The sequence below is a fragment of the Gorilla gorilla genome, chromosome 6 (genome assembly GCF_029281585.2).
Source record: "Gorilla gorilla gorilla isolate KB3781 chromosome 6, NHGRI_mGorGor1-v2.1_pri, whole genome shotgun sequence".
NCBI classification, from domain to species: Eukaryota; Metazoa; Chordata; class Mammalia; order Primates; family Hominidae; genus Gorilla; species Gorilla gorilla.
The window spans coordinates 121,424,271-121,448,267 of NC_073230.2; the positions used below are offsets into that span (position 1 = coordinate 121,424,271).

The 23,997-nt window shown below is 40.7% G+C and overlaps 1 protein-coding gene across 3 annotated transcripts; it reads left to right on the forward strand.

The window, feature by feature from the left end:
• Positions 1 to 16: 16 nt before the first annotated feature.
• LSMEM1 (leucine rich single-pass membrane protein 1) lies at positions 17 to 15,118 on the forward strand. Of its 3 annotated transcripts, XM_055347232.2 has the most exons (5): positions 17 to 4,679; positions 7,110 to 7,302; positions 8,508 to 8,639; positions 10,619 to 10,747; positions 13,503 to 15,118. In XM_055347232.2, exons 3-5 carry the CDS (start codon positions 8,513 to 8,515, stop codon positions 13,640 to 13,642), a joined length of 396 nt encoding a protein of 131 aa, XP_055203207.1. In that variant the 5' UTR covers positions 17 to 4,679; positions 7,110 to 7,302; positions 8,508 to 8,512; the 3' UTR covers positions 13,643 to 15,118. The 3 variants fall into 3 exon arrangements, with proteins under 3 accessions (XP_055203207.1, XP_063564803.1, XP_004046113.1); XM_063708733.1 differs by lacking the exon at positions 17 to 4,679 and having other exon boundaries at positions 6,823 to 7,302; positions 13,503 to 15,067; XM_004046065.4 differs by lacking the exons at positions 17 to 4,679; positions 7,110 to 7,302 and having other exon boundaries at positions 8,063 to 8,639; positions 13,503 to 15,067.
• The last annotated feature ends 8,879 nt before the right edge of the window (positions 15,119 to 23,997 follow it).

Below are 23,997 nucleotides of genomic sequence, written 5' to 3' on the forward strand. Positions count from 1 at the left end.
GCAAACATTAAAGTAGATGAAAAGAATGTAGCAATACATAATTGGGATTAAGGTTTCTGACTTTCAAGAATATTTCTGCTTGGCAACGTGCAGTGTGGCTCATGCCTATAATCAGCACTCTGGGGAGGCTGAGGTGGGAGGATGGCATGAGCCCAGTTTGAGACCAGCCTGGGCAACATAGCGAGACCCTGTCTCTACCAGAAATTTAAAAAATGAGTGTGGTGGTGTGTGCTTCTCCTCTTTATCTACTTGGGTGCTGAGGCAAGAGGGTAACTTGAGCCCAGGAGGTCAAAGCTGCAGTGAGTCGCGATTGTGCCACTCCAGCCTGGGTGACGAGTGAGACCTTGTCTCAAAAGCAAAACAAAAAAGAATATTGCTGCTTGTTTGCCCATGAGGTATATTTCTTTCATTTTATGAAAAGCATTTTGACAACACGTTAACATTTAATAAACTTTAGATTAAAATATATAGTGCAAGCAACATGCCATTTCAAATCCGTAGACTTGTTTTTTTGATACTCTTGCTGTAGGTCGCAGTGAGGGGTAGGGAAGCATATATACTGTAGGGAGAAGTATCAAAATCATTTAAGGTCTTTTTTTCCAAACTAGTGTTCCCCTCCCACATCCCAACAACTCTTGGAAGTCTGGTGCTCCCTCTAGGTGAAAATCATTTGCTGGCTTATGGAGTCACTGTTGCTGAGTCCCATCCCCCAGTTACAGTGCAGTGGAAAACAGGTTTAGAATCTAGAACTTGTTTGTATGTTGTCACTTGGTTATGTTCCAAGTAGGTTAGAACCATGGAAAAGAGATTGCAAATGGTAGTTTCTTCTAGATATTCAAATGCATATATATATATGTACATGTAATTATAAATAAATAATGAATTTTTATCAAAGTGTTGTATGAACATAGGCTTTTGTTTGTTTTTGAGACAGTCTCCCTCTGTTGCGCAGGCTGGGGTGCAGTAGCGCAATCTTGGCTCACTGTAACCTCTGCCTTCAGGGTCCAAACGATTCTCCTGCCTCAGCCTCCTGAGTTGCTGGGATTACAGGTGTGTTCCACCACACCTGGCTAATTTATATTTTTAGTTGTGATGGGGTTTCACCATGTTGGCCAGGCTGGTCTTGAACTCCTGACCTCAAGTGATCTGCCCGCCTTGGTCTCCCAAAGTGTTGGGATTAAGGCATGAGCCACCGTGCCCAGCCTGAACATAGTTTAATGGTACTTCAAGGCTAATAAGGAAAGCCCCTTGCTCCATCCTTTCCTATTCCTCAGTCCCATCCCAAGAGACATTCAGCCTTCAGTTTTTTCTAACTCAGTTCTTTCAGCCTTCAGTTTTTGGTTTTAGGTTTCTAAATAATATGATTATACAGCCATTTTTTTTTAGGCGTTTGTCAACTTACTATTAAGACAGGTGAAAATTTCTTTTATCGTTTCACATCCTTCTAATATTATTTTGGTTAGATCGTGTACCTGTTTGCATAGCTGTGATCATGCTTGTATGTTCACTCATGAATTAGTTTAATATGCTTACATTTTCATTCTCATACAACGTTTTGTCTTGGAGTTAATGCTCTTATTTTTTTGGCTTTTTATGCACATCATTGATTCTTCCCAAACAGTCCCAAATAAATTTGTCACAACTTTTCTTGATTCTGTACTTGTTTCAATCTAGACTAGTTTCTCTCATCCAATTGTACAGCAGTTTTCCTGAGACAGCACTATCGTGAGGATTTGTTTTTCTTTCTCTTGAATTGTATCCCTCATTTTCTGGATCCCATGTCTTAATTTACTTCTTTGTTAACATGGAGCACTTCTTTCAGTAGTTTCTTGGGAATGAGTGTGTGAGAGATCAGTCAGTTATTTAGTGACTTCATATTTCTGAAAGATAGTTTGCATGGAAATTCTAGGTGGAAAATCAAATTTGGAATTTTTGAAAATGCTGACAAGTGTATTCAAATTCAGAATTTTGAAGGCATTGCTCTATTCTAATTTGCAAAATCTTGAGATATCTGATGCAGTTTTTATTTTTGTTTCTTTGTTTTCTCAGCATCTCTGTTTCTAGTGTTCTAAAATTGCATGATACTGTGCTTTGGTGGGATTGGCAACCTGGAAAATATTAAGTTCTTGATCTCTCCTCTTCCTCCTCATTTTCTTTGTTCTGGAACTCTATGACATAGTGGAGCTCCCAAATTGAATCTTGGGCCTTATTTTTTTTTTTTCTGTCTGGGATATTTCTCTAAGACAATTTTCCAATTTGTATTGCATTTTATTTTTGGCTAGCATTAAATTACTTGCCTCTGTGTAGCTCCATGCCACACTCTTGCCTCTAAATCCTAGGCCTGCCTGAATTCTGCAGGGTCAGTCCTACTGTCACTCATCCGTGATAGCCCTGCTAAGGCAGATACCACTCTTCTTACCATGTTCAATACATTTATTGAGCTCTTCAGTATTGTTTCTTCCTATTTTAATTTTTCTGGTTTTGTAGTTTGTACTCCTGCTTTTTTACTGGGCTTTTGGGAGGAAGAAGGTATAGAGTGTTAATCTGCATGTTGAATTTATATGCAGGTGACTTTATTCATGAAACTTGTAACTGCTAGACAAGGGTGGCTGGGTGTTCGATGTGTAAGAATGCTTGTGTTTTCTTGAAAGTAGAAAAATGTGTGATAGACTAGTTGTTCATTGCTTGATTCTTGATTAATTTTGCCCGCTTTCATTATTTTGAGGCTCAAGCGTTTTGAAGTATTCATTGTCTGTGACTACTCTTTGATGGGTACTAAATTTCCTGGGAGTGAATTTAGATACCCTGAGATGTAATATATGAAAGAAAAAGCAAATACTTGAGAATGTCCCTAGATTAGACACTTCATGTGAGAATATCTCTTTTTGTGACCTAAAACTATTTTTTTTTCTTTTGAGATGAAGTTTCGTTTTTGTTGCCCAGGCTGGAGTCCAATGGTATAATCTGCCTCAGCCTCCTGAGTTGCTGGGATTACATGCATGTGCCACCACACCCGGGCTAATTTTGTATTTTTAGTAGAGATGGGGTTTCTCCTTGTTGGTCAGGCTGGTCTCGAACTTCCGACCTCAGTTAATCTGCCTGTCTCGGCCTCCCAAAGTGCTGGGATTACAGGCATGAGCCACCGCACTTGGCCCCAAAACTCTTCTTAAAGGTGGTCTTGCAGGTATGTTATAGTTAAAATGAAGTAGGTTGTCTTGCTTTGTTCTTAAGTGGCTTTCCAGAAGTCTAACTGGTCTAAAGGCAGTCTTATCCCCCTCACTGGTGTATAGTTCAATTCAGACTTGAATGTGAGGTATGGGTTTACATCTCATCTCTGCCACTTATAATCAGTGTATCCCTCAACAATTAAAGTCCTTAGTCTCCATTTCCTTCCTCCTTCAGGGGAAGTTAATATTCCACAAAGTTAGAAGTTACAGGAGAGAGGAAAAGTAGTAAATGCCCCAAAATGAGGCAGTTACTTCTATTATATCTTCAAAGGATACATGGCTCAAGGCAGGTCAGGTAGTTGGGAGATTTCTTAAAAACAGCATAATAGCTAACATGAACATTTTCATTATTCAGAGAAATTCGACATAGCTTTTTAACGTATGTTTCTGAGAAAAGTTACTAGTTATATTGTCTTCCTCCAAGAATTAGTCTTTGGGTACAGATGAGGCTTGAAAAAATGACATTCCCTCTTAGACTAGGTAGTGTGAAGGGAAAAAAAAATGACATTCCTTTTCCCCCAAAGCAGAGTGAGGTCCGTATGGGATATAGGTGTAAAGAAAATTTTGGGCTGGGCATGGTGGCTCATGTTTGTAATCCCAGCACTTTGGGAGGCCGAGGTGGGTGGATCACTTGAGGTCAGGAGTTCAAGACTAGCCTGACCAACATGGCGAAACCCCATCTGTACTAAAAATAAAGAAATTAGCCAGCTATGGTGGCACATACCTGTAATCCCAGCTACTTGGGAGACTGAGGCAGGAGAATCTGGAAGCAGGAAGGTCTCAGTAGGCTGGGATCATGCCACTGCGCTCCAGCCTGGGCAACACAGCAAGACTGTCTCAAAGAAAATTTTGTGGAACACCTATTTTCTCACTGACATGAAAAATGTTTCAAAGATGAATAATGTCCATCAAGCTATGGCAATGGAAGTGAGGATGATAAAGGATTGCACAGTTGTTTGCAACCTCACTGTTAGTATCCTGCTGGGATAGTTGGTCTCCTCATCACTGTAGCATCTTTTATGTACAGCAGAGGGCAGAAGCTCCTTGGCGTGTCTGTGAGGGAACCACATATATGGAAGGCTGTTATTCCTGAGAAAGGAGGATGTGCAGACACTCACAGAACAAAGCCTTTGTAAAGGAAAGGCGGCCGATGAGATGGAGTGCTTCCTTCACCTGTGGTGGGTCTGTAGCCATGAAATCGCCCACTCACAATCGCTTTTTGTAGCTACTGGAAGCACTAGGCGTCTGACCTGCCATCATCCTTGTAATGATGTCATAATCATATTCTGTCCGTGTTTATTGCAGTTCTCTGGTTTGTCTGGAGTGTTTGCAAGTCAGTCATCATAGTGGCAGCTTCCGCCTGCTACAGGATATTTATATATGGAAGCATACCATGGCAGGAGTGCTGGAAAGGTGGTGTCAGCTAACAGTTGCTTCAGCCAGATAAGGATGGTAACTTCAGTCCAATAAAAACCTCATCAGTTACCAACTAAATCAGGGCATGGTGTTTTTTTGTTGTTTTCTTTTTAAAGCATAGTTTTAGTAATATATTTACTAAAAACCTTAGACATTATGAAAAAAGTCAGGATTTGGAATCTTACACTGCTTGGCTAAATTGACACAATACAGACCAACAGTTTCATCCTGGGGCTTATGGGTCTCATAGGAGCACCCGTATGCTGAAGAAAGGCAAAGAGAGAACTACAGAATTTGTAGAAAAGTTTTGTTGTAGTTGCTTCTGAACAATTAGTTTTTGTTTGTTTGTTTTGTTTTGTTTTGTTTTTCTGGTAACCTAGCAGTCAAAGCTCACATTTTTGTAAGTAATTTGCATGCTATTACTCTACTGAGACTGAATTATGATTCTTGAGTCTGGGAAGTTTTTGTTGCATGTGCTCTGTGTTTTTCATTTTTGATAGAAATGATTTAGACTTGATTTTAAAAATTACTTCCTGAATGTGAAGAGGCATTGACTCGGAAATGAAATTAAAGAACAAATTACCATGACTCATTCAATAACACTGCTTATTAGCTTTGAATTATGCCCTATTATAACAATTCCGATTTTGTGGCAAGCAATACTGGTGTGAGTTATTTCTGTGGTTTGATACCAAGCACCTGTGGTTAAAAAATAAAGCACCAGGCAATTTTTCATAGACAATTATCTTTATTTGTTGGAATATTTATTTGTAAATAGTCAAAGAATTCTTAAATGACAAAAAATCAACTGTTAGCAGTGATCTAAACCAGAGGAAAATGAAATTACTTACATGTTTCCAGTCAAGGCATAAGAAAGGGTTCTGTTAAAGGGATGCTGCTTTAGCCAATCTTGGTGAATAAGCAAATTTGCACACTGGATTTGAAAGGAGGGTCAAGTTAGTGTGATGAAGAATTGCTAGTAACACTGGCTTCTCCAGCCTTGCTGGTTGTTCCTAGATGCCCTCATTTGGAGATGCCAAAGATAGCAACTACTGGGTGTCAAACAGCTGTGGGGCCTGGTTTTAAGGCCATGTGATCTTGTATCCCTTTACTAGCAGCCTCATGAGTCATTTGCAAGTCATTTGCAGGCTCTTGGAGCCCTGGAACAGCACCCAACTCAGTTTTCTCTGCTAGTTCTTTATTTTTCCATTTACGTGTTGCAGTTCATTTAAAAAATATTGGAATAGCATATATTTACATTGTGACTTCACTCTAAAGAAGACATTTTCTTTCAGAGCACGTCATGGCTCACTAGGTTGTTGTCTTAGTTTTTTTTTGGAGTCACCTTTTGAGTAGATAGCAAGACCAGTAATTTGGAGATTTTATTAGCTGTACTCTTAAAGTCAGTTTTCGTGGCCATGATTTTCTAGCTAGGTCTCTATTTTGTAAACATTGATTAAGCCTCAGTATGAAATTGAAGCAACAGCAGATACATTCCTGAAGGGGAAGCTAAGGCTCAAGGCTATTAAGTCAGAGATCCAAAAATGAACCATGCTTCAGTTACCACACCTAAAATAGAAGCTGTGTGCGGAACAGTGGTCCTGTGATGTGACACATAAAACTTTTTTTCCTGGTCAAATATTACTGTTTGGTCAAATATTAGTATAAATGGATGATAAAATATAAAACACATCTAAAAGAATTGTTTTAAAATCTGTGACTATGCATGAGTGAATATTTTGGGGCCTTGGTTTTAACTGCAAAAGGATAAGATTTGACTGACCTCTAAGGCCCTTTTACTCTATTTGCTGCTGCTTTTTAATTTTTTTTAATTGTCATATCAAGTCATTTCCTTAGGAATGCTCTATGAAGTATATTTGGAATTCAGTAATGTCAATAAAGTGCTATGGTAGTATCTTATCTGAAAACTCAGGGAATTGTTTGTTCTTGTTAATTAAAATTTCAAGATAAGTGAAACACACTTTTTTAGTTTTAACTCTAAAAAAAATTTTTAGTCCATGACTTTTTGAGCTCACTTTCTTAGCTAGGGTTCTGGTAGCACATTTTTCACAAGTACCAGTAGTTTTAGGTATTACTGGGAAATTGTTGTTTTTTTAATATTTTAGACTAAGTTTAAATTGCTCAGTAAATGTCTGATACTTTTTTTCCCCATATCTTCTTTAGGTGCATACTTTTTTTTTTTTCTGAATTTGGTTTCTCCCAACTCTATATTGCTCTTCATTCTGTAGTTGAGTTTTAAAGGAAATTTTTGCAATAACAGGAAGTAAACAGTGTGTTCTCAAATACACACAGGCACCATATTTATCGCATTGACTTTACTAGAGTCCAGATAGACATCACATGAGGATTTTTATCCTCAATCTTATTTCTGTTCATGTAATTATTATTAACTGCCTCCAATTCTTTTGAAAATGGTGAGATTTAAATCCTAAATAAACATTTCAGGTGTTCCATCTTAACATAAGTCACCAACTTCTAAACCTGGCACTGGGCATTTGAAGAATAGGATTCGTCCCTACTCTAAGGAGTTTTCAGTCTATCGGGAAATCAAAGATGTAAGCAAATAGATGCAATAAAATACTATAGATGTTCTGATAGAAGAATGTAAAGAATCCAGCAAAGGCAAAAGGAAAGACAGGTTGGTTCTCTCTTCTTAGGGGAAGTGATGTTTGAGCTGAGTCTTGAGGCAGGATTAGGAAGGGATATAGAAAAGAAAAGTAGCACAAAGCAAGACTCATTGAATGCTGAACAAAAGGCCTGATTCCAGCTCTGCTGCCAGGCAAATGTGTGATCCTGGGCATTTACCTCGCCGAGCTTCCATTTCCTCATTTGCGGAAAGGATGGGAAGTAAAGCACATCTAACACCCTTTCTAGACCCAAACGTCCTCTATCACGATTAGACTTGATAACCATGAAAGGAAAAGCTTTTATAGTAATTGAAATTTGTCTTTCTAGAGGCTTCTTTTCACATAATTAAATGGCCACAAGTTCTCTGTTGTGCTAGAGATACATCTCCACTAAACCTTTTAAACTCTTCAGGATTTTCAGTGTTGCTTGCAGTTGTGCTGTCATTAGAGAATATTACTTTTAATATTTAATAAACCTCAAGCTATTACATAAGTGACCTCAGTCTAAGGGAAACCCAGGTGGAAGAGATCTCAGAGGTCCTGAAGTCTAGCAGGATTCCTCTCTATAGCAGCTAAGTTTGCTAAGATTGTTGTCTTGGGGACTCACAGTCAGCATCTTATGGCTAAAGGAATTGTGTGAAGAGAAGGACTTACATGCCATATGGAGGGAGGCTATAAAAATTGCAATTTTCTATTAAAGCCTCCTGCAATTAGAATGGTTCATGGTAATATTCTCTTTTTTCAGAATGTTTTGTGGCCACTGCTGACTAGCTTAATTTTGTCTACCTAGTCTTCTCGCACAAAGGATTTGAGGCATCTCACCAGAATGTGAACAATGTAATAAAAGAAAAATTTTAAAATTAGTTACAAAATAAAAACAGATCCAGGGAAAATATAGGCAGAACTAAGACATCTGAGGAGGAGAAAAGAGCGTTTGCAGATAAGCAGGGTATACATGGATGTACAATTCTTAAAATTGGGCCACACATTTGACTGTGAGCTTCCTGGCAAGCAAAGCAAAAAGAACGATTACAAAGTGGTCCACAGAAGGAAATACTTTTTTTCTGGATAAGCCAAGTTCTCTAGAGCCTTAGTTGAAAATACTATTTGTGGGTGGTTCTTCATAGGCCTGTCTGGCTTCCTGGCGGCTGTGGTTCTTGTGAAGTTGAGTTCACAAGCCCAGCCTCTTGTTTTTAACATCAGTGTTTTCTTCCAGGGACAATGACTCATTCTTCCCAGGACACTGGTTCTTGTGGCATTCAGGAAGATGGAAAGCTTTATGTGGTGGATTCCATAAACGACTTAAACAAACTAAACCTCTGTCCAGCCGGATCGCAACATCTGTTCCGTATGTGTGCTGGGGAAGGCAGAGCAGCCCTTCCTAGCTTCTAGGCTACCTAAAAATAGCCACTGCTGACTGGATGTGTGGGTGTGGTGGGGGGGGAGTGGGCATTAGGAAGAGGTTGGCACTGGAAATGTTATTTGTTGTTGGGCAATTTTGCTTTTGTTTTCTGAATACTTGACAGGATTATGGGCTTTCTTGGCTCCTACACGAGATTTGAACTCTTGACTTCAAATATTCTGAGATCCTGTGGCGTTTCTGTCCCTGGAAAGGGGTGGAGTCTGCAGAGCTGGACTCCTGGAGGCTGGCTCATCCCTCTCCTAGTGACCATGGCTAGGTTACCGATGGGGACCACTTCCCACAGAAGTGTTGTTTCATAGCAGATTGCTGAGAGAATGCTCAATCCAGAGCATTTTCTACTTACAAGTTACAAATTGTGCAATTAAGGGTTGGAGAAAGGGGGTGGGGGGAGCAAAATAAAATCTGCTAAATACTAAATGTGTATCTTGCCTCCTAAATATTATAAATGAGCTTTATCAGATCACTCTGAGTGCCATCTTTTCTAGCTTAAATACTGACATTCAAACACCAGTGTTAATTGCTCACTTGCCATTTGCTTCATATGCACTCTAAACTTATTGTTCCAATTTTTTATCTATTATTTCCTGTCTAAATCCTTTCTAAGTTCCTCTTTTTTTTTCATTTTAATAAGTTCAAATTTTCATCTGTTTTTATTGCTGTCAGTCTCAATAGCAGTAGAAGTTTAGGTGTCAGCCCTATGCTGTTGCTTTGATTAGGAAGCAAAAGTGGCTGAAGGGTATGGCATAGGATGTACTTATAAGGCATGGGACATAAGCCACCCATCTGTCCATAATCAAGTGGCACAGTGAGTGGGACCAATTCAACGTAGGAGAGTATGCAAAAAGTAATCCAGTGATCTCCACTATCCCAGGTTTCTGTATTGCCTATTCACTGCAACTAATAATCTGGGTGTTATTAGGCAACTAGATCTTGCAAAACGGTGATTAAATGCAGTCAATTCTTGGTTTGAGTGAACCAAGCTGTTGATAAAATGTAGCTGCATTCTCAGTTCAACTGCAAAGCATTTAAAAGAACGTTGCTTCCAGAGCATATCCATCCAGAAGATAGCTTTAAAAAACCAAAATAGGTCAGGGATGTTTTTGTTTAAATGGATGTAGGCTTAACTGATTATTCCTATAATAAAAGAAGTTTCCAGGGAAATATCCCAGAGCATTCAATTGAGTCTTCCACCCAGCATAGGTGTCCCACAACCAGCTCTGTTTTACTCCTGGGTTACTTTGGGAAAGGGTAATAGAACTTCTATCACTCTTAGCCTTTAACTTCTATATTCCCTCTCCCCACACACAAAAATTCATGTTCTGCTATTTCAGTGTTAAGACAGTCTTCAAAGAACTTTCCAAACAGGTCTAAGGAGATAGCTTAACCCTGCTTATTCCTTGAATACCAATAGAGAAGAAGGTAAATAATTCACAAATTTCTCTGTGCCCAAAGACATTCCTAAAACAGAAGTCACGGCTGGGCGCAGTGGCTCACACCTGTAATCCCAGAACTTTGGGAGGCCAAGGAGGGCAGATCATGAGGTCAGGAGATTGAGACCATCCTGGCTAACACGGTGAAACCCCGTCTCTACTAAAAATACAAAAAATTAGCGGGACGTGGTGGCGGGGGCCTGTAGTCCCAGCTACTCGGGAGGCTGAGGCAGGAGAATGGCGTGAACCCGGGAGGCAGAGGTTGCAGTGAGCCGAGATCGAGCCACTGCACTCCAGCCTGGTTGACAGAGCGAGACTCTGTCTCAAAAAAAAAGAAGTCACTTTCTAGGCTTGTCAGAGAGAAAGTGGGTGTATCCATTACTCACGGTCTAACACTGGGGTACTGTTCAGTTCTGCTGACAACTTGTACGCTGAGCAGTTTTTGTCCTTGTTTTTTTGTTTGTTTCATATTAGCTCTAGAGGACAAAATCCCAGTCCTTGGCACAAACTCAGGAAATGGAAGCCGGAGTCTGTTTTTTGTGGGGCTGCTAATTGTGCTGATTGTCAGCCTGGCGCTGGTTTTTTTCGTGATATTTCTAATAGGTAAGTACCACCACAGGTTTGTTTTTTATTACTTGTATGCATTTATTCATAGGTGGTTAACATTGCTCCCACAAAGTTTGCACCCTCCAGTCAATGCTTCCTGGTCATCAATGCTTGCATTGAAAGAAGAAGGAATGCCTTGAGTGAACTCCACTGGCTGAGGACAGGGTCCCTTGGGCACAAACCCACTGCAGAAGCCCATAGTGCCAGAAGTCCATGAATATGTATGTTAAATAATTCTACAGCACTTTAACTTCTCACTTGGAGCCTCTAGCTGCCCAATGGAAGGCAACTTATTCTAGTTGATTCTAGCTTTACTTTATCCAATGCCTAGATTTCTCCACTAAATTCAGATCTGTAGCATCTAAACATTGAGGTTTCGAACTGAACTCGCTCCCAGGTTTTCTCACTTGCATATCATCCTAGACATCAATGAGAAGCACTTGAGGGCTTGTGCAAGGCCCCAGAGAGAGTGTTGGAGATGCATAAAGGTGGCTTCTTTCCAATTTGATCCTGTCCAGGCAACCTGCTCCTAATATAACCTGCTTTGTCTGCTCCTGGCCTGGGCCATGCATGTCGTGACCTTGAGTGGTGACTCAGGCTTCCCCAACTCAGCTTCTCAGTCAAGAGACCCTTCAAGCCTTCAGCGCCACCCTCCTCTCTGCCTTGGATGTGGGAGGGGTGCTGTCCACCTGTGGTGCTGTCCTCCCGTTCTTAGCATTGCCTCTTCCCACAGAGCCCACCAGTTTCCTCTCTCATCTGGAATTATTTTGATTCTCTTCCAGATGACTTAAGAGCAGACAGAGCCTAAGGGAAGGTGTCATCTTTGATACCTTTTTGCCTGGGTGCACTGCACTGTCATTTCTTTCACCCTTGAGTGCTTTGTAGCCTTTGGAAATTTAATTTCATTCAGGATTAGAGGAGGCAGAGGTTATGATGACGATGAGAGGAGATAGGTGGGCAGAGTTCATGATGACCCTTTCACTGCTTCCAATCCCATTTCCTCCCCCAAAGACTCCTCCCTCCTTGCAGCTTGAAGGTCTTTATTTAGCCTCTGGAGAAAAGGGTTGGGACTGGGAGGGAGGGGTCATGTTTAATTGCTTCTCTTGCACCGGGCTGATGACCTTTTGCATTTAGAAGCTAACATGTGCACTATTTTTACAATAGTTGCAAACTTGCATCTGACGATCAATTAGGGGAGGCTTGACTACTGAATCAGCAATGCCAGAAAGAGCACATGGGCTAGTTTTCTGAACCATTACTCCAACGTAAATTAATACTGGGCATGTCATCCTGCCACACTCGCCTGGGGGTAATGACCAAGTTAAACTATTAGGAAATTTTAGGTATGTCTACAGACATGTAAACAACCCTCCGCCAAATTCTTTTTTCTGTGAGATAAGTAGCAAGATTGAGGGAAATAATACCAAATGCTATATATCGAGTCATTACTCTGTCCCAGACACTGTGCTAAGCCCTTGATACCTCTTTGCTCACAACCTTATAACAACTCTGTAGTGTAGAATCCATTATTATTATTATTATTATTATTATTATTTTTAAGATGAAATCTCACTGTTGCCCAGGCTGGAGTGCAGTGGTGTGATCTCAACTCACTGCAATGCCACCTCCCAGGTTCAAGCAATTCTCCTGCCTCAGCCTCCCAAGTAGCTGGGACTACAGGTGTGAGCCACCATGCCCAGCTAATTTTTGTATTTTTAGTAGAGATGGGGTTTCACCATGTTGGCCAGGCTGGTCTAGAAATCCTGACCTCAGGTGATCCTCCCGCCTCGGCCTTCCAAAGTGCTGGGATTATAGGCGTGAGCCACCGTGCCCAGCCAAATCCATTATTATTTTGGTTTTACCAATGCTGAAACTGAGATTTAGAGAGATCTATTAATGTGCCCAAGGTCATGTTGCTAATAAGTGCCAAATTGGGGCTCAAGGACACTCCACTTGACATCAAAGACTATGTACTTTATCAACATCACTATGTTCCACTTTTATGAATAGCATTTATTTTATATTTGCCTTGAGTGTTTTTTTTATTGAGGACAAAGTCATATTAAATGAGAAACAAAGATCAGATGAATAAAGAAGAGTGTCTTTTTATTGGATAATTGCTCTGTGTTAGATACATTAGGTTTATTATCTTAAATCCTTCCTCTAGCCATCTTAGAAAATTTAACTCTGATAAGCAAACCTCAAAGTGTTCCATTCTGTATCTTATTGCCAAAGGTCCTGTGTATTTGGAAAATATTGTTCTTCCATTCTAATGGGTGGTCTGAGGGGGAATTATTACACATTCATTTTGGGCTGGTAATTCAGAACAAGCAGACTTATGTCAAAATAGGCTGGAACCCAAAGAATGTAATTTCTCAAATGAGGAGCAAAAACCTTTTTCTGAGAATGGGTCTCAAAATAAAGCAACATAGCAATCACTTCTGGGAGGATAATCAAACATGCTGACAGTTTCCTTTGGTTGCTCACAGCAAGGTCTTTTTTAGCCATAATTGGTGTGAAGTTGCCAAAGGTAGTCTAGGTTGGCACCAAGAGATTGTAAAAACAATTCACTGGATAGGCAACTTCAGCCTTCACCAGTTTCTCTCCTGGGCTTCCGGCGTGCATGGATATGGGAACAGGGGATTTGCCAAGAGCGTCTTTCAGCATCAGCTGAGACCAACATGGGGATCTGATGAATTTCAGTGGAACACAGTGGAAACCAATGTAACACAGTCTGTTTTCTGTTTTGAAGTTCAAACTGGAAACAAGATGGATGATGTGTCAAGAAGACTAACAGCTGAAGGAAAAGACATAGATGATCTTAAGAGAATCAATAACATGATCGTAAAGCGACTCAACCAACTCAACCAACTGGACTCTGAACAAAACTAAAGGAATGATTTTCTGAAAGCACCTGCTAACACCTTGAGCTTCTTACTTTCCTGGGAGTGTACAGGGTTAGGAACTGAGAAAGTGCACTCCTTCAGGCAACAGATGATCTGGTCAGGCAACCCACCCCTGGGGCCCACTTTCTGCAGCAAGATGGGAGCAACTCCAAGGCAAGTGGGTATGGGAATAGCAACTAAAAAGGGGTGAACTTGTCTCAGCCCCCTTTTATGGTAGGGTGCTTCAACTTTAATCGGGTGGGTGGCTAGCAGGGAGGAGAATCAACAAAGCAAGAGAACTTGACTATGTACGTCCAACTTCTTACAGAAGGAGCTTTGCTACCAGAACAAGTTCACTGTGTCAATGAAGTTCATGACACCTCATGCACCTTTACAGATGTCTGGGAAAGCCTGAGAAATTCATTGAGTTTTATGTGTTGAAGGGAACCAGGTGATTACTCTTTTCAACAAGAGGGATTCTGCTCAGGTGATTAGACGTTGACTCTATTTCCCCAGGGAGAGCGATGGGTGGACCCCCGAGCTAGTTGCTGTCTGGTGTTTGCTGGTGAAAACATGAGCAGTAGTTATGTGGGGTTGGGAGTCAAAAGGGAAAGCCTAATTAATTCAACTAATGTTTATTAAGCTCCTACTCTGTGCAAATCACTCTACTCAAGAGGAGCTCACATAAGAGTGCAGGATAAAGAAAGGAGATGGACAGTTATATGTAATTATATAAGCTTTGTGTATTTTGTTTCTCATGAAAAAACCCCTTTGGCATCCTGCTGATTGATTTGGAAGAAATCTGATAGATTTGTGGCCTTTGCTAAATTGCACTAGGAAATTATGTAGTTAGGATATTTGGAACCTGCATTAGTTCCAGCAATGAAGTAAGACACACAGGATATGACATAAGATACAGTGTGAAATAAATGAGCTTAAAAAGCATATGAGTCTTAGAAAATCTTTTATTTCATATAAAAATATTCTACCAGTCAATTGAAGAATGTATTATGATTCTATCATTTTGGATTGATCAAAAACATTTGGGTTTACTAGGATATTAAGCATTCACTTTACAATACTAAATAGTTAATGAAATAAACACATTTTGCTTATCCAGTTTTGCACTCAAAAACCATGTGTATTGATACTGTTTTTCTTAAAATTGATAGATATCATGCAGAACATTGTTAAAATGTGAAATTCGCAATTATTGGAAAATCTTTTTTGACCTATCGATAGGGTATGGCAAAAATCATTTGTTATCACGATTCGTTGTAAAGTTGTTTCAGAAACTGATGATCTGATGCAACAACTCTTTGAAAAAAAAGCACTTATTTCTTTCCTTTCTGTATGCCCTTATTATACTTTTCTCCCTTTTCTATCTAAACTGTGGATATATTTCGTCTTCAGTGATAACCTTTATTCCAAGAAATTTATGGTTTTTACAACATAAAATAGTGTCTGATAAATCATTTTATTCATCTTTTTGGAGCCAGTGTTTTTTATCTGTACTGTCCTGCCTGTATTGCACAGACAGAGGTGTGGTGATGCCTCTGACCCTCACAGCCTGGAAGACTTCAGTCACCACAACTCCTGGTATTGGGTATTCGATTCATAAATTAACAACTTCCATTGGACGTGTTTAAAAAGTATTGGCTGGCTACAGATAATCTTATGGTAGTCAAATACAGCGGTTAAGAACATGGACTAGGGGATCCAACATCCTGGTTTGAATCCTGGTGCCACCACTTATTGTGACTTTGGGGAAATTAACTTAATTTTTTGTTTTCAGTAAAATCGAATAATTAGAAAATCGATTTCATAGTATTATTATGAGGTTTAAAAAAGGTTATAAATATAAAGGACTTAAAAATATAAAGGAGTAACTCAATAAATGTTAGTTGTTATTATAATGATATTATTGTTAAAAGTAGTAGGTGTGGCATAGTGGAAATAACCGGCTACATTTAAACCTCTATTGGTGAGACTAAGGACCAAACATTTTTTTGTGGCATGGTTTAAGATGATAGCCACCCTGATCTCTTCTGAGCAAGGATGATGGGGTGAGAGTCTTTTAGCAAAATAACTTGTTAAGTTACGGTATAACAGGCGATCAGTATAAGCAGGAGGGTTTGTTGTTTTCCAAATGATCTAGTCTGAAGAACATAAGGATCCACATTTACCTACCTGCGATGGAGCCAGGAACCTGTCTGTCTGCCCTGGGCTAAGGGCTTGACCCACAGGGTGCACTGGGAGGAGGGAGTGGGACACTAAAGGTAAGGCCCAGGAGAAGCAAAAGGAATAGAAGGGACAGCCGAACCAAGACATGTCCTGATAGGAATATAAAAGAGAGTTTTGCACCATTCTTTGGACTTTGGCTGTGTTCACAAGAGGCTGAGAGAGAGATGATTGTTCTAGTAACAGACTTTATCTCCACACCCTTCCTGATGTTGCCAGCCATTATGGGAGGATCACACATTTCTTCTGACTCCAGGTGCAATGTCATGTACTTTGTATTCTGCCATGAGGACCCTGGAAGAATTTTCTTATAGCCCCACAAATTGTTCTGTCTTGGTAACCACCTATAGGTGGGCCTGGCCCAGCTCTGCATACCATGCACTGCTGTGACACCTGGAGGCTGTTGGATCTTGGAGCTACCTGGAACTAGGAGGCCCCGGCTTCTAGTAAGACCACTGAGCTGCAACCTAAGGGGTACAGGGTACTTATCACTCAGGAATAGACCAGGGTCATCTGGCCGGGACTCTGTCAATGGGCACCAATCCCCAAAGCAAGAACAAAGCAACAAGGAGATATGAAAATAACACAAAACAACTGTTTTGTTCTGGGTAACAGTAGCCTGGGGAAAAGGGGAGAAACTTGGTGCGCATGTCATTTGGACAAACTGAGGTATCTTGGAATATATTGTGCAAACCATCATGTTGTAACAAATTTTTATTGCTTAGAAAAAAAATTAATGGAAACAAGTTCTCCTTGAGTCAGGGCATAAAAATAATTTTATTCCAGCTTAACATAATGACCCTATTTACATTCAGGAGAGAAGGATAAGCAAAAGAGATCGATCATCAGAAAAGACTGGTAATCTATCCCCTCTGTGAATGAGTTTGGCCCCAAGAAGCTGTGAAAAGAAGAGAGAGCCTTAGAACTGTGGTCAGGCAGTGTATTTTCTTTTAAGGAAAAATAAAAATGTTCTTACTGGAATCCATGCAGCCACTTATTTGCTGAGGATGACTTCTCAGTAATTTTTTTTTTTTACATAGGGAAAACATTACTGAAATGTAATTCTACTTTTTATGAGGATGAAAATGATTTTTTAAAAAGCACATGAAAAAACAACACAGAACAAAATTCCATTTAATAAATGGGTACTAGGCATATACACTGTGCCCAGCAGTGGTGCCATGCTGTGCTGGACACTACAAAGGGTGTCAGAGGCAGGGAAATCATGGTCCCTTCAAAGAGGCTTCTGATCTGGTCATGCAAATAAGCCATGTACAGGCAACCAGTAGTGATCTGTAATCATGAATCAGAAATAGCAGTTCCTCAGTGTGCCATTCCGAGTATCACTTGAGAGGCTGGAAAGACCCTGATTCTTGGACTGTGGCCTCGGCTATTCTGACTTAGCAGGCATGGGGTGGGACTAGGAATTCCTGTTATGAAATGCTGCTGTGATGATTCTGGTGCTCGGTTTGGGTGGCTGGACAGATAACGGATTCAGAATAAACTTGGGTTCTGATTCTGGTTCTATGCACAAGTAACAGTGTGGCCTTGATCATGTTGCTTAATTCCCCTGACTTTCAGCATTTTCTTTTGTATCATGGGAGGGTGTTGCTGCTGGTGAGAATAAGGGAGTTGACACAAAGCCCTTCAGTCTCTGTGTTGTTTACAGGTCACTAAAAAATTAAATGAACTTAAATTGTATATTAAAGAGGGTGGCCATTCTGTAGATATTATTTTGAATGTTTAGGCAACACTAGAAATCTCTTGTCAAAGAACCCCCAGATATGTTCAGAAGAACATGCCCGTGTCACTTCCTGCTTCACTCATTTTTATTTTCTCTTTATTTCCATCCCATTCCTGTACCTCCGGTCCCACTTGTCTTGACCTCCTCAACTGCACGGAGCTTAGGCTCCAGTTTATGGGGCTGTTGAGGGCTATTTTGATAGCAGGTGTGATCAAGCACCTGGGAACTCCGAAGGGTGAGGGACCCGAGGAGATCCCAGGCAAGGGGCTTGCTCTACATACTGCCCCAAGAGAGCCTGAGAAGATCTGGTTGAGAAAAGTAGTACTGCTCTCTGCCTAAGGGAGAGACCCTTAGGCATTAGACTCACCTAGACTCACCCCTAATGAGTCTAATTAGATTCATTACACTCACATTAGACTCACCCCTGCCTGATCCCACCCACATCAATTACATCAGGATCCACCAAGTCCCATCATTTTGAGTGGGAACTTCCTGTCTTGAGTCTTCTTCTGAAGACGTTTTCTAGACCCTGTGATAGAAGAAGATTGACATTCCCTTCTGGGGATGGTCAGATGTCCCTTATTTGATCTAGCCGTATAAGTGACTTAGAAACAACTCTACTCTTCAGATTTAGTGGGATTAAAAATGTAATCAACCAATATTAAAATATTCAATAATCAATTGGAACCAATGACAGTCATGCACCATGAACTGAGACAAGTGATTGATTTATTCCTCAGGAGCTGAGGAGCAAAACCAAGTGTTAAAGTGAGCAGAGATAGGCTGTTATGTAGTATAGTGCAACTCCTAAAACAGCAAAGAATAAAATTTGTCTTAAATTTAGCTGAGGTTTCTGTCTTTGCAAATGAGTCAATTTGGACAAAACTTGTGTTACCCTTGAATTTCCCTCACCACTTAAGGGAAATCAAAAGAAGTCACATAATCGGTCAGAAAGAAATTCAAGGAAGCATTTACTTCTGTTTCATTTCTTCATTTTCTCTTTTTTTTTCCCCCTTCAAGATTAGTATTAACATTAACATAGCTGGGAATTCTTCTGTAGATATTCGCTTTTTGGCCAGCAATGTGGGGAGCAGGATGTGAAGGTGGATAAGAACAGAGACAGCAGCCATGGCATGAAATACAGAGCCCATCTGCAAGGTGGCAGTGTTTGAAGTCTTCTCAGATGGAGGCAGGCATGAGATATTTCATGTCTTCCCAAGTGGATAAAGAACAAATGATCTGTGAGAAATGCAGTCCTGAATTTAGAGAGTCATGATCCTAATTCTTCTTCATTTCTTGGCCTCATCTGTTCCCTTTTAAATTTTGAAACTTGATTCATTTTTCATGCATGAATTCCCGAAGAAATGAGTTGTAACAGGCTTATTTCATTAGGAACATTCCTTCTGAATGTGGAGTGCTGCTGCCACAGAGCATTTATTGTTTAATGAACAAATGAAGCAGACCAAACAATTGAAAACCAGTTAATAATTCAATTATGGCTTCTCCAATGCTAAAAACGTCTAATTTGTCATTCCCTAAAGTGATTTTCAATATCGCCAGAACCAGACTAAATTAGAACTCTACTCTGTGTCCCCTTCTCAAACCTAGCAAACTTCTTTAATATTCATAAGTCAGGGTCAACTTCTGAATTACTGTAAACTTATATAGAGGCTCAAAAACAGTTTTTTTATAGACTCAGAAAAACACTGACGAAAGACATGAGGCAGGCTTTGACATTCAGTCTGGGACCTTTTAAAGAAAACTTTCAGTAGAGATGCTAGAAAACCCAGGTTCTTTCCATATTACTTGGTAAAAGTCACAAAGGAATATTTTATAAATGTTTTCCCACCAACTTGATGCAATTCACTCTTCTTTTGAGCCTAGAACTTCATTTGAACCTCTTAGATTTTGCCTTGTAATCGTGTATTTGTGTTGTACCCTTTGTTTGATTCTGGTCTGGGCATCCCCAGCGTGTTAGTACATTGCTCAATAACGTGAATTTGCCTAATTGAATTAAGCTTGGAAGAGTTTCCAGGCTGCCTGCATTGCCTCTGATTTGCAATTACAGCAAAGTGGTGTTCACTAATAGGAGAGGAGGGACACCTGGTGGCAGTTGTGTACTTCAAGCGAAGGAGGTCCATTTGAAAGTAAGAAGGCAAGTGAGAGGATAGAGTATGTGTGGGATACTGGAGGGAGAGCAAATGGTGGCATCAGACCTAGAACAACTGGGAGCTGCAACTGGAGGAAATGGCCATGAGCAGGCTAAGAGGGCCGTGTAGACAGTGGTGAAAACTGTGGACTTTGGAATCGAAGGACCTGCCTTTGAATCTGGCTCTGCTGCTCACAAGTTGTGTGAGCTTGGCTAAGTTATTTACCTTTCCTGGGCCTTGGTCAGCTCCTCGATAAAATGGGAATAACACTTCTCTCACAGAGTTGCTGTGATGATCGAACAAAATGATGCCCAGCACTTGGTAAGCACTGGATTTATGAGAGTGGCTAATCTTTTTATTTGCAGAAGGAAGGGGGAAAGCAGAGTCTGAGGTCCAGACGAGACCTTCTGCTGGCTCTAGAGAGGGGCTGATGGTTCTTTTGGATTTGAGGAATTTTCCTCAGAAGGGAGCTCTCCAATCCCACTTCTAGGAAGGTCTGCACAAGGTAACCTTATCTTCAGGCCTCTTCTGGGAAGAATCTTCTTGTGAAGCAATAGGAATTTATGAGGCTCCAGACGCTTTCATCATGTAGACGTGCATCCCTCATGGACCTTATCTCTAAGTGGGGAAGCAAGGTTACCACACAATGGCAAAATAAGAAAGAAGACATGGTTAAGTGACCAAATTTATGGCCCAGAAAATAAGAGCTGGAATGGTTCAGGGGAGGGCAGGTATCTCCTTGAGCAGACAATAAGCTAACTGCTATCCCAGGAAAGCCCTCAGCCCCATGCAAACTGGGACACTTGGTCACCCTACCTTTAGAGAGAATAGCAGAGCCATCCAGAGAGTTTCTCTGGATGTCTCTACAGAACTGCCTACAACCTCACCCTAACTTTTAGCTTTTCCTCAAGACTCACATCGAGGTAAACTGCTTGGTTTAAGAACTAACCTCTGTCCTTAATTCAGTCTCCTACTCCTAACCCGGGACCACGTTCTATCTAGTCAATTTGTCCCTTTCCAACTTCTAAAACATTTCTCAAATCCATCCCTTCCTCCCATCCCTCTGTCTGTGCTCTACTTAAGCCCATAATTGTGTTTTGTCCAGATGATCACAACAGCCTTCCCACCGGTCTCGCAGACTCTGGGTTTGTCTCTTTCGAGTCCCCGTTCCACAAGGCCATTAGAATAATCTTCTTAAAAATGTAAATCTACACCCTCCCTAGTTAAAAATCTTTAATAGTTCCCAAATCCTGCTTTGTAGGTTCTTTATAGCACGCTATTTCCACGATGTCTTTGTTCAGAGCGTCCCTTCTCTTTGGGATATTCTTTCTAATCCCTTCATTTCAACATCCCTCCTGCGTGTATCCAGTCTTCTCAAACAGACCCTCTAAAATGTTTTTGGTTTTGCTTCCTCAAGGAGTCCTACCCTAATATTTTCAGGCACCAGATGGACTTTGGAGTCAGGTGAACTGGATTAGAATCTCAGTTCTGATTCTTAAAAGCTGTGTGGCCTGGGAAGGAAACTTAACCTCTCTCTCAGTTCCTTCCTCTCTCAAAATGAGGGTGATAACATTGACCCTATAGTGGTTGAAAGGAGATCACGTGTTTGTGAAACACTTAGCATAACTCCTGGTTCACAGTCAGCCTTCCACTGGGCTGTAACCACCACGAGGGTAGAGACCATGTCTCTCTTTTTCATCCTTGAAACCGTAGTGCCTAGCAGTGTCTGACAGACAGAAGGCTTTTTGAATAAACGAATAAAGAAACAGTAGCTTTTAGGAATGTATTTATATACATATGTATTTCCTACAGTTTCCTCCTTATTAAAATTGCTTGGGGATAAGAAACCTCTAATTTTCCTAGGCTTTCTCCTATTTGCAAATGCATCTGTTTACTCCTCAAAGGTGGATTGTGGATTCTTCATGAAGAAGAATGATTTAACCAGGAAAGATTAGAGATGTCAGTTGACCAGGGAAAGCTTTTCTTAACTTGTAGTGACCTTCGTGGAGGAATCCATTGCTTAGTGGACTCTGATGATGCAGCTTGTCCAGTCAAGGTCCACTCTCCTTGACTTTGCAGCTGCTGTCCTGGGGAAGGATGATGAGGGGGAGCTCAGTCAGCAGGTGAGACAGAAAGGGGGTCTTGCAGGAAAAGGAGGTGAATAGATTGTCCTTGTTCTTGCTTTACTCTCTACTCAAATTTGTCTGGTTTTTGTTTGTTTTGTTTTGTTTTCAGATGTAGGACAAAAGAGACATTTTGCAGGTAGTGGTGCAATTCTTTTTTTTTTTTTTTTTTTTGAGATGGAGTCTTGCTCTTTTGCCTAGGCTGGATTGCAGTGGTGCGATCTCGGCTCACTGGAACCTCTGTCTACTTGGTTCAAGCTATTCTCCTGCCTCAGCCTCCCCAGTAGCTGGGATTATAGGCACCTGCCACCATGCCTGGCTAATTTTTTTGTATTTTTAGTAGAGATGGGGTTTCACCATGTTGGCCAGGCTGGTCTTGAACTCCTAACGTCAAGTGATCTGCCTGTCTTGGCCTCCCAAAGTGCTGGGATTACATGCATGAGCCACTGCGCCTGGCCTGTGGTGGAATTCTTTACAGTCTGAATTTAGTGCAGGATCAGCTATGTGATTTGTGGAGCCCAGTGCAAAATGAAAATGCAGTGCAGGCCCCGTGTTTATAAATTCTTAATAATTTCAAGATGGCAATAGCAGAATATTAAACCAAGCACAGTGTCCTCTGCAACTGCACAGGCTGACAACCGAAGAAACTGCTCTAGTTTAGAGATTTGGCAGACAAGAAAGTCTGTGTGTTCCTGACATTTTCTGCAGTGTTCAGCTCAATTCCTGACTTACGAAGTTTAGAAAAAGAAATACCCAGCCAGTAAGTCCTCTCTTCTTCATAAAGCTCTGCTATGTTCCCTGTGATTTACACCGTCTTGGTCTTTTTGGTTTGTTTTGCCCAAGACCCTGAACGTCTTTGCATTATGGTTTCTCCAGGTTTAATTCTTTTTTTGTTGTTGTTTTTTTTTGAGACGGGGTCTTGACCTGTCACCCAGGCTGGAGTGAAATGGCGCTATCATAGCTCACTGAAACCTTGACCTCCTGGGCTCAAGTAATCCTTCTGCCTCAACCTCCCAAGTAGCTGAGACTACAGGTGTGTGACACCATTCCTGAATAATTTTTTAAAAGTTTTTTTGTAGGGATGGGGTCTTGCTTTGTTGCCCAGGCTGGTCTCAAACTCCTGGGCTCAAGTGATCCTCCCGCCTCAGCGTCCTAAAGTGCTGGGATTACAGGTGTGAGCCATTGCGCCACTGGGCTGTGCCAACACTCCGGGTTTAGTTTTTTTGTCTGCCTGCTCTCATCCTTTTTGTTAGAAATTTGAATGTGCACTACATTCTTTCATTCCTACATTCTTTCTTCTTTGCATTTGTTGTCCTTTAAACAGGTTTTCCATCTTTAATTCATTTACATTTTTTTTAAACTGCCCTTCTACGGTCATTTTAGTTTTCTTTGGATGCCTTCCAATTTTCATTTTTTCCTCAGCAAATAAAGTGTTTAAAATGGAGTGTGGCGATCTAGGAGCCATGGATGTGAAGGCAGAGCTTAGGCTGCCTTGATCTTAGGAGACCCAGCTTATAACTGGATGGTTCGCTAACCCCCCAGCAACTGTTATGCTCTAAATTAGACCCACTCTTTTCTCATGGTTGGCTTCTGACCCAGTATACTTGGCATTTCCTTTTTCAAGCTTTTCCTACATCCATTTTGTATCAGCTTCCTAGGTGTAGTTTTACTTCCAATTATTTTAGCACTCACCCTTAGTTGAATCTTGATTGATTTTTGACTATTTCTTTATTTTCTTTGGCTCCATACCAACTTATTCTTTGGTCTTAATTTTTGACCTAAGAAAAGGAAGTCCACCCATATTGGGTCAGATATTTAGCCCAGGGTTCTGCTTTTGGCAGTCAAGGATATTTTATGGATGAATATGGTGGTTTTCCATAGTTCATCTGAGTGATTAGAAATTAAAAACACATCATGGATCTATAGCATATGATATTAAATTCTTCCTCATAGCTGTTTATTTCTGTATTTTATTATAATTTTTGGCTTTCTGACTTCCCTCTCTTTCCCTTCTCTTCTCTATTGCCTCAGTCTGTAATTTCTAAAGCAGGTTTTGTGCCTTCAAGACTATTGCCTGGGATTGGGTAATCAAACTAAACAAAGC